Source organism: Lepisosteus platostomus, chromosome 15, assembly GCF_059453375.1.
Source record: "Lepisosteus platostomus isolate fLepPlt1 chromosome 15, fLepPlt1.hap1, whole genome shotgun sequence".
Classification (NCBI taxonomy): domain Eukaryota; kingdom Metazoa; phylum Chordata; class Actinopteri; order Semionotiformes; family Lepisosteidae; genus Lepisosteus; species Lepisosteus platostomus.
Genome location: NC_142625.1, coordinates 26,054,402 through 26,069,138, shown reverse-complemented (window position 1 = coordinate 26,069,138; position 14,737 = coordinate 26,054,402). Strand labels below are relative to the sequence as shown.

Genomic DNA, 14,737 nt, shown 5'->3' with positions numbered 1-14,737 from the left:
AGGTATGTGCCTCCCCGCTCAACGCTGCCCTTTAAATTGTGCTGAGCAGGCCAGAGTCCTGCCGCCCTGACCTTTCACCCCTTCAGACTGGCACCACACCCACCGGCGGAGCGACGCGGACCCTGCGCTACAGCACAGCTGAAACTGACCCCCGTACTTTTCTTTTGCATCGGTAAAACGTGTGCAACGGGAGCTCGTGGGGAAAAAAAAACAAAAACAAAGGAACCCGAAACGGATCGAACCATCTCTGTACTCCCTCAAGATGGGTAAAACACTCCTGAAGCTCATAAAGTTAACACAGGAGCGGCTCAGGTGCGCTGTTAACACTGTTCTTAACCCTGAAGCTGTACAATGGGCCCCCGATGCAAAATATATATATTTTTTGGTCATTATTTTTTGAATCGGTTATTCAGTGCTGTAGCCTAGGTGGGGGAAGAGAGAGAGAGACACACCTTGCACCCGGGGCCAGTTGGAGCCCCCCGCCTCCTCCTCCTCCTGCCGACTGGGTAATGCAGGGGCCGTGACGTCACCGGCAGCCTCTCTCTCACCTCCTTCCTGCTGCATCATCACTGCCGCTAGCAGCTCGAGCCGCGCTCCCCGCAACCGAGCGACCGTTCACCCCCCTCGCTCCCGGACCGACAGCCCGCCGAACCGCTCCGAACCGCTGGGACATGGCCAGGCAAGAGCAGGTCCTCCTTCTAGAGCCGCAGCACGAACTGAAATTCCGAGGTAAGGAGGAGGAGGAGGAGGAGAGGCGGGCCCGAGCAGAGCCGCCCGCCCGTCTCCAGCCGACGGTGTGTGCGGTGGGCTCCTCTGAAGGCGGCGGCCATGTTGAGGAGATAAGGGGGGTGGGCGGCGCGCATAGCGGGCTGGTGTGGGCCCTTCGGTCGCCGGGGAAGACGCAGATGGAGCCGTGCCGCCGGGCAGCCTTTCGCCGGCGCGGAAGGCAGGGCTGTGCAGAGGCCCCCCGCGTTTCCTTCCCCGTCTCCCCTTCGGCGTACCCTGTTTGGTCCCGCGGCCTAGGCATTAGGACACGGCAGGGAAGTCGTATCTGGCGCTGTGTGTGTATGTGTCCCCCCCCCCCCCTTTCGGAGAGGTTGACTAGGGTCATGACTCTGCCCTGAACCCCCCCAGCCCCAGCCCCCCACCGTCTTGCAGCGGGATCACAAGCGCCTCTGCTTCCTTGTCGCCCGGCGGCCCGTCTCCGGGGAAGCGGCCGTCTGTGCTGCAGCGCCGCCGGCTCGGCTCTTGCACACGGTGTACAGGCCGCCTCCCTCCAGCGCATGATCTCGTTTGTGGGTTTGATTTCTTTCTTTTTTGGGGGGGGGGGGCGTTTGCGTTTTCTTGTTTAGCGACGGGCGGCCGGCCGGCCGGCTTGTGCGAAAAGGAGCGGTCATCTGTAGAGGCTAGGCCACAACAACCAGCCTTCTGAGCCTTACGTTATGAGGGATCAGCATGTCAGTCCAGCTCTGTGTGCATTTAGATGTGTGTTTAGCACGTACAACAGTCAAGCGTACTTGCAGAGATGCAGTCGTGCAGACGCTCCTGTGCAGAGATTGAAATGGTGACTGTCATATGTAAATAAACTTCTTCTTGGTGTAAGTTTATCCCTCTTTTTAAAGCCAGTAGTAATGTGCTTGTGGATCAGATCCTCACTCCTGGCTGGTGGGATTACAACCCACTCTGGACACTGGAGAGGAATTAGCGGTGTGGTTTTGCCCAGGGCAGTGAATAGGATGTCCCACACGTGCTCGGTGGTGACCAGCCCATACAGTGGCAGAGGCCAGGATGTCTTGGCGTGAGCTGGGTCAACAGCCCTGTCAGAACGCAAAGGGAGGTGGCTCGTGGACAGGCTGTGTCATCCCGGGGAGTCCTGAGTGACCGGGCCCACGTCGCAGCCTCGGGACAGTCCACTAGCTGGGAATGTCTGGTGGCCTCACTTGCACCCTGCACCACTGCAGATGTGATGGTATATAATTCCTTGAAGGTAAAAATGTGTTGCTGTACAGGTGTGCTCTTCCATATACAGACACACACCGTGTAAAAACCTGGATCTTCCCGGGGAAAAATAAAAACTTGGACCTCTAAATTCCATGGTAACATGCCCTCTTGCTGACCTCCCTTCTGCTGCTTTGGGCCATCCGATCATCGTGTGACATGAAAATAACAGCGCTTACAAATGAGACCAGAACCAGTCGGGTCACCCAGCCATTTCTTGGAAGGGCCCAGGGTGTCATCTTTAATGGCACGCTTGGGTGGGTGGGCAGCTTGTTCTGCACTCCCATCAGCCTCTGGGTCAAGAAGTGCCCCCTCAGTCGCTGCCTGCTTGCGTGTGTCAGACCGTGGGTATTTTATTTTGTCTGCGTGGCTTTGTAAGACTGTTTTAGAGTGTAGGCCTGCAGCATTTTATATATCGCATTAAGCTTCAGCCTCCAAAGCAAATAAACCTTTATCTTAATCCATTCAGATCTGCATTTATTTTTCTCACACCTGTGTGGCTCGGTGACGGTGAACATTTTTTTTTTTAGACGATTGAGTCCCTCTGGGACTCATCACAATTAATTGTAACACAACTGTAAAAAAATAAAATCAATTTTTTGTCCGACCTTCCTAGGTTTTTGGCAGAAGTTAGCGTTCGTGTCTGAATAAAGGAGGAATGCCGAATGTTGGTGTTGAAACCCGTTTATACTGCTCTGTTGCACTGCGCCCACTTTCTGATCTTGCCAGCACGGCTCTCTCTGCTCCCTGTTTTTAGTGCCCTTTGCCCTGTGGGGTGGCTACTGCTCTCACCCTTCGGCAGAGAATACTTTCAGCCCCTTCTGATCTGAAAATGGAAAGATAGTTTACCATCCAGCTCCTAAATCTTTTTTTTTCCCTCCATTCTGAGTCATTGATTTATCATCTGTGTCCTTCAGACAGGCTTCTTTTTGTGGTTTTCTTTTGTGCGACTGAAAACTTTTGGGGGCTATTTTTCAAGGCTGTTGCCAAGCAGTTTCTTGTGGTTTTCTTCTTCTGTTGACATAGTGGAGATGAGAGCTCCTCCAGCGATTAGCCAGTCCAGGTCAGAGCATTTTTTCCTGAATGGAACTGCGCTGCTAATATTTGGCACAGGCCCTGCATTGGTGAACTCTCTCCCGAGAGAGCTCCATAGAATTTCCTCCAGAGAGCCACTTGAAAGATCTGCCTTGTTTTCAAGGACAGCTTTTATCGGAAATATTTTGCAGACAATTAAATGTAATTAGGTGGGAATCTAGAAAAATGTCTTTGGTGCTTCCAGTGGTTCAGGGTGTTCCAAGGAGTTTTTAAGTAATAAAGTTAAGCTGTGCAAATACGAGAAAAGCCCTTTGATGCTAGTGTGGTATTTCGGGGTACGCAGTCTCGCTCACACTTCTTAACACCACTCACTGCCATCCAGGTGAGTTCCTGCCTTTGGTCCTGTCCATCATTTGACTAATTCAGGTGCACAAGAGCCAAAGAAACAGTCAGAAACCCGTTTCAGTGGAAGTGAAGTTTATTCAATCGTGCAGTCTCCAGTTAATAATCTTGATTTAAGCTGTCGACGATAACAAGGTGAAAAAAGAAGCCAGAGCAGTAAATAAAATAGGCGTGGTGTCTTTGAGAGGTTAACGTGGGGCAGGTGGCCCACGTGTGGATATCCAGGGAGAGCATTCCCCGAGCCCTGCTGCGGCTGTCCAGCATCTCATCAGCCCTCATGCGGTCTTTGTTTTCCGTCCCTTCCTGCTCGCTTCTCCTCTTCGCCCGGCGGTGCTATTGATTAATGCATTGCTCGTGGTATTGATTGGATAGAGGTGTCTGAATTGCCGACAGCAGGGAGCATGCTTTCTAACGAGCTGTACCCTAATTAGCTCCACCGGCCTGTTTTATTCAAACGGGCGGATGTGCCCGACTGGAATGTTTTCAGATCTGGACTGGTGGCTGCCACAACAGTCCGGAACAGTCTTACAGGCTGTGAAATCAATGGGTAGTCGGGTTCCCATTTCATGTGTAATAAAATATAAAAATAAGAAATCGTGAGCCTTTTTTCCCTTCTAGTCTGTATGTTAGTTGTGAGAAGTGTCTGAATTCAAGGTATGTACACAGTTATTGCTGTTGTTCTGCAACATGGCAGTTGTGTTCTATTTGTGTGTTGCGTTTCCTTCTGCGTTGTTTGAAGCAACGGTTTTCCTTGGAAGCTTTGGTCTCTATGGCTCCCGTGAGCACAGCTGTTTGCACATGGGGCACCTGAAGCCTCGTCTGGTGGTTGACTTCATCCTGCCTGAAGGTTTTGTGTAACTGAGTTCTTCAATAATTTAACTGAGCTTGCAGGGCCTCTGTGGGAGAGCTCTGGGGAGTCTATGCGAGCTGTGTGAGCTTAGGATGTGTCACTACCTACAAAAGCTTACAAACCACGAGACCTGTCCTTCATTGTGTTTAATAAACACCATGCCTAGACATCTGAAACAAAATCCTTCTTTTGTTTTCTTTGGGACCTTGCTTTTTAGTTTTTTTTTTAACCTGCCTGTATTTTCCTCTTTTGTGCAAAGCAAATCAGAAACAAAGCTTTCAGGCTGGTTATCTGGGGTGTAGCGGATTCAGATCCACATATTTCATGCTTGAATCCCAGTTGCTGCATCTTCTGTGTTCAAGCTGTGGTGTTTTGGGTTGTCAGGTTCAGACAGCAGGACTTGTGCCATCGCAGGGGCTGTGATGTGTGAACGCAGTGCCATGTTTCTTCATGTGTTAGATTTACAAGAAGGCTGACATGGGCATGTAGCTTTGGAACAACACAAAATGCAACATCTCCTAGATTTCAGTGAACGCTGCACGGACGATATCAGGTCTTCCTGCTGCAGCCGGTGTGAGGATGTTGGAAACCTGCAGGCAGAGAATGGTGCTTAAGCACTCCTTTGTCTTTTTGTGGGTTCGTTAGACCCCACCTCCCCTCCTCACATTAATTGAAAGGTAATATTTAATGAGCCGGATGTGGAAGAAGTGGCAGGTGGGCGTGTCTGCGGCGCGGGCGCCCGGGGCACGTCCGTGCCTCTGCGTGAAGGGTCAGGGGCGCCATTTTCTCAGAGCCTGTTAACTCGTGTGTCAGGCTGTGCAGCTGGGGCTCACAGCACAGCTACCCACCCCTGTAAGCCTCGCTGGAACTGTGAGCTTTGCGAGCGGCTCAAGCAAGGGTGATGGGGAGGAAAGGGTTAATTGCTGCTCTTTCAGCACTTTTTTTTTTTACTCCGCTGGGACCTAGTGTCTTGGCTTTCTAGTTTTTCTTCCTGCCATGGATTTTCAGTAAAGCACAGTCATTACACAGCAGTGGGTATTGAACTGAACCCTCCTTTCATGTCACATTATTTGACTAAAGATAGATCTTTATTCTTTATTGCTTTTGATGTGTTAATCCAAAAACATCCAATTAATTACTTAATCCTTCACAGTAGTTTACATTAGTTTCATGCTCATTCTGGTTCTTGATGTCATGGGCAGTTTCATAAACCTTTTGGTTTTCTTTGTTCTTTTTTTTGTCAAACGTGGCTATAAATCTTATTTTTTTTACCGTGAATTTGCTTTGACTTTTTACGTGTTTACTGACTTGAGAGAAGGCAAAGGCCAGGAGTTGCCCATGCTAAATTTCCTCTGCCGTCACCACCCTCAGGTCCCTTCACAGATGTCGTCACGACCACCCTGAAGCTCTCCAACCCTACAGACAGGAATGTGTGCTTCAAAGTGAAGACGACCGCGCCGCGCCGGTACTGCGTCCGGCCGAACAGTGGCGTGATTGACGCGGGGACATCGATCAACGTGTCCGGTGAGTCCCAGTGGGGGAGGGGGGGTTCTCGTCTGCGAACCCCTTTCTTCTTCTCCGCTCTTCGTCTAGGGGGTCAGGAGAGAAGAGGGTGGGGGGGGGGCACTTTGTTTCTTCGATTCCAGGTCGTCCGGGCACATCACCACAAAACGTCAGAAAAATTCAGCATTTAAATAAAAGGGAGTCAGGTGGTGGTATCATTTTGACTCCGGTTTCTGTCAGGGAGCTGTTGGTTGTGTGGGCTAGGCTCACATCCTGCTCTGCTCTGGGGCTGTCTGACCTGCTGTCAGGGTACATGTTGCCAAGCTTGACCCTGCGATGGGGCAGCAGCAGCAGCATTGCAGCCCGGCCTGCAGCTGCCTCCCTGCCGTAAGGCCCACGCCTGTCCAGGGGACCAGGGAAGGGATCAGGTTTCCTTGCTGAGCTAGGAGAGCTGTGAGCCGTCCAGGGCTCCCCTTACTGTGACGGCATCGGATGTCAGGCAGCTCCAGCGCGTTCGCAGAGGCCGACAAACGGGCCTGTCACCCCCAAAGCTGCGGTTTCCAGCCTGAGAAGCTGACACAACGTGCATCGGAGCCGTCATGTCCAGTAGGAGTTAGTCACTTTGAGCAGAGTCTCTGGGGGGGTGCTCTGGTACACTTGGCTAAGTTGATCGTATTTACTTACTGCCAATAAGGATGGTGACAGAGATGATATGAAGTGGTGGATTTGTCTTTTGTTTTGTATTTAAACCTAAATTTCCACTCGAGGCCTCAAGCCCTGAAAGGCAAATAGAATCAAAGTTTTTAATGCTGTCAGCTTTCTGTTGTGGTATGAGTTGCATGCGAGAGGGAAAAAATATTGCTTTTCTAGTGAAATGAGAAGACAGACCTAGAGACCTGGAAAGCATGAAAACGCTCCGTTATTTCAAATTAGCTGCAGGTTGCCACTGCCTTGTGGGCATCCATTAACCATTAAAACTGAGAACTTCATGAGTAACATGGTTTTTGGAGTTATGCGGCCTGTGTGTGGAAGGATATGTCGAAATTCAGGGATTCTGGTGGAGGCCAAGTTTTGTTTTGAGGAATATACATTCTGTATAGCCCCTAGTGTTTTAGAGGGGGAGTTTAACAAGGAATCTGTTTTTTCTGCTCATGCCCAGAGTTAGGCACTTGACCAAGCACTGTAAAATGCCATTTATAGTGCATGGCTTGTATAGCGTGCTTGTCATCATTAATAATTGATGTACCCTAGCACTCTTTATCGAGGCTTCCTAAACTGGGGGCCCGCTGAAGTGCAGCACTGGCCCGGATGACATGCAGCAGCCATTCTGCAGCCCTACAGCCCCGTCACACAGCCTATCAGTTTGACCAGGTGCAGAACTGCTTCACTAGTTGAACTAAGAGGGGATTTTAAGGAGGCCAGGTTGTACAAGCACCGAGTGGAATTTAGTCAGGACACTGGGTTTAACACCAGCACCCCCCTGCCTTTACAAGCAGTGTCATGGGATTTTTAATGTTCAAGTAGTCGGGGCCTTAGTTTGACATTATTACATAATAACTTCTATCTATTGGATGACCCCTCGTCCCACCACCCAGCACTGGGGCGTTGGTTTATAGATTATGGCTCAGAGGTAACACTGCCCCCCACTAGTCCACCAGCGTGACTTACAGTAGGAACCTGGTTTAACTTGGACTCCCAGTACTGACCAGGTCCAGCCTTTGCCCTGCTTCTAAAATCGCATGACATCAAGCTACAGTGTGGTACCGTTGCTGTTGGAACACACAGCAGAAACTTTGTGGATCAACGTGTTTCACTGCAAATACGTTTCCAGGGCGTGTGCTCTGCACCCTGTTAATAACATTCCAGAACTTCTTTACAAAGATGTCGGGTAGTCTGAGCTCCAAGACTCTTTTCTGAACAGAAAAAGTGGTTACACCTGTCCAGTGAAGCGGTGTGCATGGGTGTCTTTTTCATGTGTGAAACACACCTGTTTCATAGGTGTGTTACTTCCTGCTTCCCAGTTTTAGCAACTGCTGAGCTGGGAGTTTGAGCCACAGATCAATGATTGATGTTGTCACTGTCTCCTAGGAGCCGACTAGCTACAACAAGGAAATGCCCTCTGATTCCTTTACAACTTCTAATCAGCAGATAGTAAGGCAGTCAAAATTGGTATGATTCTTTGCTGTATTTTATATAATTACAGCTAACCACTTGTAAACATTCTTTTCCAACATTTCTGTAGAAAACTTCCAACGCTCCACGGCTGAAACGTGTTTTCTTTCTTCTTTTTTTTCCGCATGGAATAAACCTATTACTTTTTTCTTTAATGTTTTGTAACCATGAAAAGCAATTCTGATTATTCATATAGAACAGGAAATGTATGTCAAATAAACGAAAACATGCGTCCTCTTTGTGAGAAGGAGCATGGTGAAACAATTACATCTCATTTAAAAAATAGCTTTAATTTCTTCTCTGACAGTATTAACATCAGTAATGTTCTGAGGTTGCCCTTGGCAGCAGACCTGAATACTTGACACACACATCTGAAATGGAACATTGTTGCCATTTGGAAAATACCATGTTTAAATATGCCAGTTCAGATGTTATTTTTCTAAAACACTTTTACCTGGCATTAGCAATTTGGATCCCACAGAAATATCTGCAAGCCATGAGAAATTGAGAGATTTATCATTTTTGGTTGCTGTAGCAGGCCTGAAATGCTACCTTTGTCTCGGGAACAGCTTCAGCTTCATATAATGCTGTTTGGCTCTCTCTGAATGTGAGAAATTAACTAGCACCTGTTGGCATTTGATGTTTATTTTGTGCTTAGTTATATCAAGAAAAGGGATGCAAGCCTTCAGGAAAATTAACTACAAGAGTTAAATAAAACCACTGTTGAGCAACTGAGGTTACAGAAGTGGAGAATAATCTGTCCATTATTTCTATGTCTGTTTTCAGCATTTCGGTTAAGACGAGCGAGAGAGAGTAGATTTGACTTAATTGTTCAGCCAAAATCTCCGGCTCTCTGACAGGCGATTGTAGCCAAGATCACTTAGAATCACTAAATCTGTCAAGCAGCTCAAGTTTCAAGCCTGGAAAAGTGTGGATGCAAAGCTTTTTAACAGCAGTCCAGGCTGATCTTAGGGATTCAGAGTAGCTCTTGTATATTTATTTTAAGTCTCTTTACCAGTGTTGCATCTATTAAGGCTACATCATGTTCATGATGATGATAATTCACACTTATGTTTCTGGATACTTCACTCAAAACACGGGTAATGGGGAATCCTATTACCACCACCAACGTGTAACCCACCTGGATGATGTGACGGCAGCCATAGTGCACCGGTACGCTCACCGCCTACCAGCTGTTGGTGGGGAGGGGAGCAGAGTGATGAAGCCAGTTCAGAGATGGGGATTATAGCAATGACTGGTAAAGGCCAAGGGTGAAGTTCTAGGGTGAAGCCTAGAACACCTGAGTAACGCCCTAAGATGTAAAACTGAGGTCTTGAGTCTCAGAAGGACGGTGCCTTTTTACAGTGTGGTGTCCCCATGACAATATTGGTGTATTAGGACCCACACAGACTACAGGGTGAGCATCCCCTAGTGGTCCCTGCCAAAGGTTGCTAAAATATCAAGTGTTCATTATTCACACATGGATATATATACATGCCTAAAAGATTATTCACTTAAAACACTGATAAGAGTGTATTCAGGAGTGTAAATGTTTTCAGCTCATCACAGTCAGTAGAACTGTAAGGCCAGTGTTCCATTGATTGAGGGTTAGAAAAAAGGCATAACTCCTGTTATGATCAATTTTATATGGTTTTGTAGGCTGAGAATCTGGTCTCCAGCAACGTCGTTTGATCACGTTTTGTGGCCAGGTAGTTTGTGGTCTGGAGATTGGTGTAGTCCCGTTTCACCTAGAGGGTTCCAGAATGTAGTACTTTTTCCAAAGAACGAGGACCAAAGAGCAGTTATTAAATTATGATTGTAAATTATGTTGAGCAGTTCCATGAATTTCCAAAACCAGGTAAACTAGCGACAAATCTTTGGCACTGCCAAAAGCAGCGATATTAAACAGGCGTTGGGTTTAAAACATATCTGTGTAGCTTCTTGTGTAAAACATCCAACCCATGTTGTCAGACCTAACATTTCCATAAAATCATGAGCAGCAAGAGGTGTTTTCTGTCCCCAGACGCTAAGACGATGGTTAGTCCTGCACAGCGCAGGGCGGTGCGTGTTACTTACGTCTCCGTTCTCGTGCTTAATCCTCGTTCCCGTTCCCTTGCAGTGATGCTGCAGCCGTTCGACTACGACCCCAACGAGAAGAGTAAGCACAAGTTCATGGTGCAGTCCGTGCTGGCTCCGTCGGACATGACCGACATGGAGGGCGTCGTAAGTCTCCGCGGCCACCGCTGTCCCTGAGCTCGTCGCTCCCATTCTGCGCCTCGTCGGCGTCCTGCGGGGGGGGGGGGGCTGCAATTGGACGCGCCGTGGGGCCACCATCAGCAGCTGCTTCACACTGTGGCGTTCTGCTGTTCTGTGTTTTCCATTGGTCATTGTCTGTTCTTTTTATCCTCTTGTCCTTTAGAGCGCCTGTCTGAAAAAAAGGAAATGTGATTTTGACATGAAGATCGTTTTTTTCCTCCTGTATTAGGAAAATGACTAACTGATTAATTAACTGATTAAGGGTAATCTACCACCTACACCTGATTGTCTACGTATGGTTTTTGTATGTACAGTTAGCTCCTCTGATTGTCCCAGTGAGTTGCAGAGAGATGTATTTGTCTCTCCTGGAGCTGCAGTGCGTTTGAAATGCCCATGTCAACTTTTGCTCTTGTGTGGAAATCCTGTGGTAATTCTCAGGATGTGAACTGCTGGGCAAAACTCTCGAGCCCCCTGGTTCTAGACTCCAGTCAGCTTTAATACAGAAGAGTTGATTGCGTTTGTTGGAATGGAGCTTGTTGGAATGATTTGGCAAATCGTCTTTCTGGAACAGGTAACATAGGAGGGAAAACTCCAGTGTAGGTTCAGCTGCTTTGAGTGATACTGCGGCATCGTGGCTCCTCCAGCTGTTTTTTTAGGTTTTGCTTAAATGGGTCTCCAAATCTGCCAGTGTTGTTGAGAGAGATACTGTTTCCAGGCAGTGATTCACAACGCAGCTGCGACAGTTTATCTGTCTTCCTCTCTAATCCCAGCTCTCCGTCTTCCCCTGCAGTGGAAGGATGCGAAGCCAGAGGAGCTGATGGACTCCAAGTTGAGGTGCGTCTTCGAGCTCCCGGCAGAGAATGAGAAAACGGTGAGATGCTCATTGCCTTTGTAGAAACTTTTGTGGGGGTGCACCCTTACTGCAGGCTCTAGGGAAACATTGGTTTCGTTGTTTTCAGTAGACAGCCTGTTAATCATTTTAGTGCTTCAGATCCATCTCCCTTCTCATCTGGGATTGCTTGTCAAAATCCTTTCTGGAAGCGCTGAGACGTTCTGCACAAGGCCAAAGAGCACTTCAATAAAGCCAGCTCGAAATGAGTTAACAAAAATACTGATTCGCTTTTTTGTGTGTTGTTCAATGCCAGGCTTTAGAAATCATGATGAACTGGTTAGGTATGTTCTGTTGTCTTAGGTGCATTTTTGCGGAAGTTTTTTTTTTGCGTAATTCGGAAATGACGAGGAGAGGAGAGGTGTTTGTGGTGTTGGTGAGGAGGGACAGAGGTAGATGGAGCGTCGTCTCGAAACCCTCCCGCTTCCCAGCCCGAATCACAGTGACCCTTGTTCCCTCTCCCCTCATGCAGCACGACCTCGACAGCAACAAAATCCTGTCCTCCAGCGTACTGAAGTCCGAGTCCTCCTCGTTGTCCAAGTCCATGAGCTCCTCCCTGGACGACGGGGAGGTGAAGAAGATCGTGGAAGAGTGTAAGAGGTTGCAGGTGGAGGTGCAGCGGCTAAGGGAGGAGAATAAACAGATCCGGGTACGTCGGGCTTGGGGGGGCGGACTGGGGAGGGGGGGTTGGAGGGCAGTGAGAGCAAGGGGGGGACTTGTTTCTTCCTGGAGCTGCAGGCAGCACAGACACAGATTCTGCATTCAGAGTGAGGCCGGTCCTGCATTCCTCTCCAGGCGCTCGGGAGCTGAGCTAGGGTGAGGTCATTCGAAAGTCCAGGTGGGCCTTAACCATCCTTTCGCTCTAGAGGGTCTGCAGCAACAGAGCAGTTTAATTTTTAGAGCTCACTTTAGCCTCACACCAGGAACAGCAAACCGTGTAAAATGCCTCAGGGCACCTAACAGATTTAAAATGTATTTCGCAAGTGATTGAACTTGGTCATCTTGGTCACAGTGGCTACTGGCATAACCCAGGCTTGAACCTGCAACATCTGGGTTGCCTGGTGGGGCCGCCCTGAAACCCAGCAGTTATCGACTCTTAAACATGTGTCAGAAGCTTCTTTGTGGCTCAGAAGGCAACAGGCATCTCTTTGGAGTGTAGGTTGCGGGCCAGTTATCTCCGGAAATAACCGCTGGAGCCTGGTGGGCTTGCATGCCTGTGAGCTAACAGTGCGGTCAGTGATGGGCGATCGCTCTTCCAGTGGGTGCAACGTGTGTAAGAGGTGCCTTCCATTCAGCCCTGATTCTCTCTGACGAAGCCTGTACTTGAAGTGTTCTCTGTTCCATTGAAGACTGTTGGGTTCCCCTACCCGCAGGAAGACGATGGCCTGCGGATGAGGAAGACCTCTGCGATGCCGGCTCCACACTCCTCTTCCTCGTCCCCCAGCGCCATGGTGAAGGAGGAAGGCCCCAGCACCCGCATGCTTGCCCTGTGTGTTTTATTCCTCGTCATCGGTGTGATCATAGGGAAGCTGGTCTTGTAGAGAGGGCATGCCGTATGGATTAACTTCTGGATTGGAGAATTTGATCAGAATGCCATATCACTGGGGTAGAATTGAGTCATTAAACTATGTACAATAAAAATAAAACAGAAAACAAAACAGGAAAACCATTATATAATGAAAATGTCTCACAGGTCTTGCCTTTTAACTGTTTCCCTTCTTGGCCTCCTCCCCAACTTGCACAGATAGTGATGATAATATGGGGGAATTATAACTTGTACAGTTATAAAGAAATGTATTAAAAAGAAATTCTAATAATGGTAACAATAATAAAAAGAGCAAGGCTTTTTCTAACACCAGAGAAATAATCTGACTGATTGTAATATTTAGTGGAATTTATGTGAATGTTTTAATCATTGCTTTTTTAAGACTGGGATGTCAGATTTTGTGATTTGTTTCTAAAAAGTGAGTGGGACTGTGGTGGGAGGAGTGCTGGGGTTGGCCGTGTCTGTGTAACACCTGCAGGCTAACTCCTTTAAAGGATGGGGGGAGATAAATGTCCAGATAGACTTCCAATTAGGGGCGTGTGCAGTTTGGTCCTCTGTGATTACGATCAACAGTGTGCAATGCTGCAGAGAGCGTTTCAGTTTTGTTTTTGTTTTTTGCAAGTTCGTGTTCTTCTGCAAGAGGTCTTTTGGAAGAAGCGTTATTGATGGTTTGATATTGTCACAAGAAAGCGAAACCTTTGTCGTTTTTCAGAAAAGGCTGCAATCGCCGTTTCTTCCAGTGCTTCTCTTCTGGGATATAGTGCAAGTCGGTTTAATTTTTGTATCTCCTCTGTAGTTATTTTCTGTTTTAGGATTTTGCACTTGAGAGTTAGCTACTTTACAAAGTGTCAGACAGCCGAGCTTCACCGCTGGTAAGCATGATTGGTTAAAAATTAAGAACGGTTTTTTAAAGAGTTATGCTCTTTGCAACCTACTTTCGCAAGTTATTTTACATAACAAACATTTAGCATCACTGATTGGAAAGGTTTGGTTTTTGCCTTGTTTTTGCTTGGTGTGGTTGTCACAGCATTAAAAATAATAGAAGAATGGGAAAAGTTAGTCTTTGTCCTGAGATGCAGCTTTCTGATGTCATTGAGAAACCCAATTTACAAAACAACATATGGCTTTGTACCATTTAACTTGGAAGATGCTGTGAACCAAAATCCTCCCAACTTTCCAGGCAGATGAGCACTGAGTTTTTTTCCTCCTGTATCATATAGCAGTGTATATGGGGAATAGGGGTCGAATCGTCCACTTTATGTAGTTTTAAAAAACTGCAGCATCACTTCTGACTCAGTCTGTTATTCTAATTTATGCTCGTACCTTGTTAATCAGCTACAGTATGAATTGTTCAGGTTTTAATCTAATGTCACAACAGCCATTATTGTATTATAATTAAGAAACATTTTCATGCACTATGTGTAAATTGGGTTATCCCTACAATATTTTAAATAATATATATAAATATATATATATAAATAAACATTATCTAGCCATGGTTAAGGTCTTGAAATCTTATGGGTAGTTTAGTTTTTGTGTGTGTGTGTGCGTGTGTGTCAAAGACATTTTTGAGCAAAATCATTCACCATGACAAATTTAGAAATCTTGAAAGGGACCATTTCTTGTCTATCTAGGTTTAGTTTTTTTTGGGATTTATTTGTTAACAGGATGATGCCTAAAATCCACACTAATTTTTAATGTTTCATCTCACGGTTGCATACTGTAAAATTATTTAAAAAAAGAGAACTTGCAAAATTGTTTGTTGCTGTGGGGTGGGGGGGGAGGTTGGGTGTAGGAAAAACTTTTTAACCCCACCTGGGCAAAAGGTGAGTGGAGATGCACTTGCTGCTGAAAGGGGTGGCTCTGTGGGCCTGTCCTGACCACCAGGGCTGTAGACACTAAACAGACCTGAAATGACACTTCTGACCATCACCATGATGTAATCACAGCAATCAGGCAACTGTTTTCTATGTACATAAATAACAATCTAAGAAGTTAATATTCGTAGTAAACTAGTCTATGGCGTCAAAACCAACCCTGTTGGACTATGTAGCATCTTAATAAATTAAATAAAGCCCCAAACGTA

General features: G+C 47.1%; 1 protein-coding gene and 1 long non-coding RNA gene across 3 annotated transcripts in view; one reads left to right on the top strand and one right to left on the bottom strand.

The window, feature by feature from the left end:
- The window catches only part of LOC148648390 (uncharacterized), a 1,275-nt gene extending 694 nt beyond the window's left edge, over positions 1 to 581 (bottom strand). Inside the window, exon 1 of the long non-coding RNA XR_015926710.1 lies at positions 453 to 581. This is a non-coding gene — a long non-coding RNA (uncharacterized LOC148648390). The remainder of the gene's footprint in view (positions 1 to 452) is intronic.
- On the top strand, positions 540 to 14,737 carry vapb (VAMP (vesicle-associated membrane protein)-associated protein B and C). 2 transcript variants are annotated; one of them, XM_088607774.1, is made up of 6 exons: positions 540 to 729; positions 5,657 to 5,809; positions 10,080 to 10,183; positions 11,007 to 11,087; positions 11,578 to 11,754; positions 12,455 to 14,737. In XM_088607774.1, the coding sequence occupies exons 1-6, from the start codon at positions 672 to 674 to the stop codon at positions 12,644 to 12,646; spliced, it is 765 nt and encodes a 254-aa protein (XP_088463900.1). In that variant the 5' UTR covers positions 540 to 671; the 3' UTR covers positions 12,647 to 14,737. The 2 variants fall into 2 exon arrangements, with proteins under 2 accessions (XP_088463900.1, XP_088463901.1); XM_088607775.1 differs by having other exon boundaries at positions 543 to 729; positions 12,479 to 14,737.

Bases quoted from the DNA above. Each gene is read 5' to 3' on its own strand.
- vapb (XM_088607774.1), top strand. From the start codon at position 672: ATGGCCAGGCAAGAGCAGGTCCTCCTTCTAGAGCCGCAGCACGAACTG. The intron at 730-5,656 runs GTAAGGAGGAGG...CACCACCCTCAG, and splicing joins GCACGAACTGAAATTCCGAG to GTCCCTTCACAGATGTCGTC. The intron at 10,184-11,006 runs GTAAGTCTCCGC...CTTCCCCTGCAG, and splicing joins TGACCGACATGGAGGGCGTC to TGGAAGGATGCGAAGCCAGA.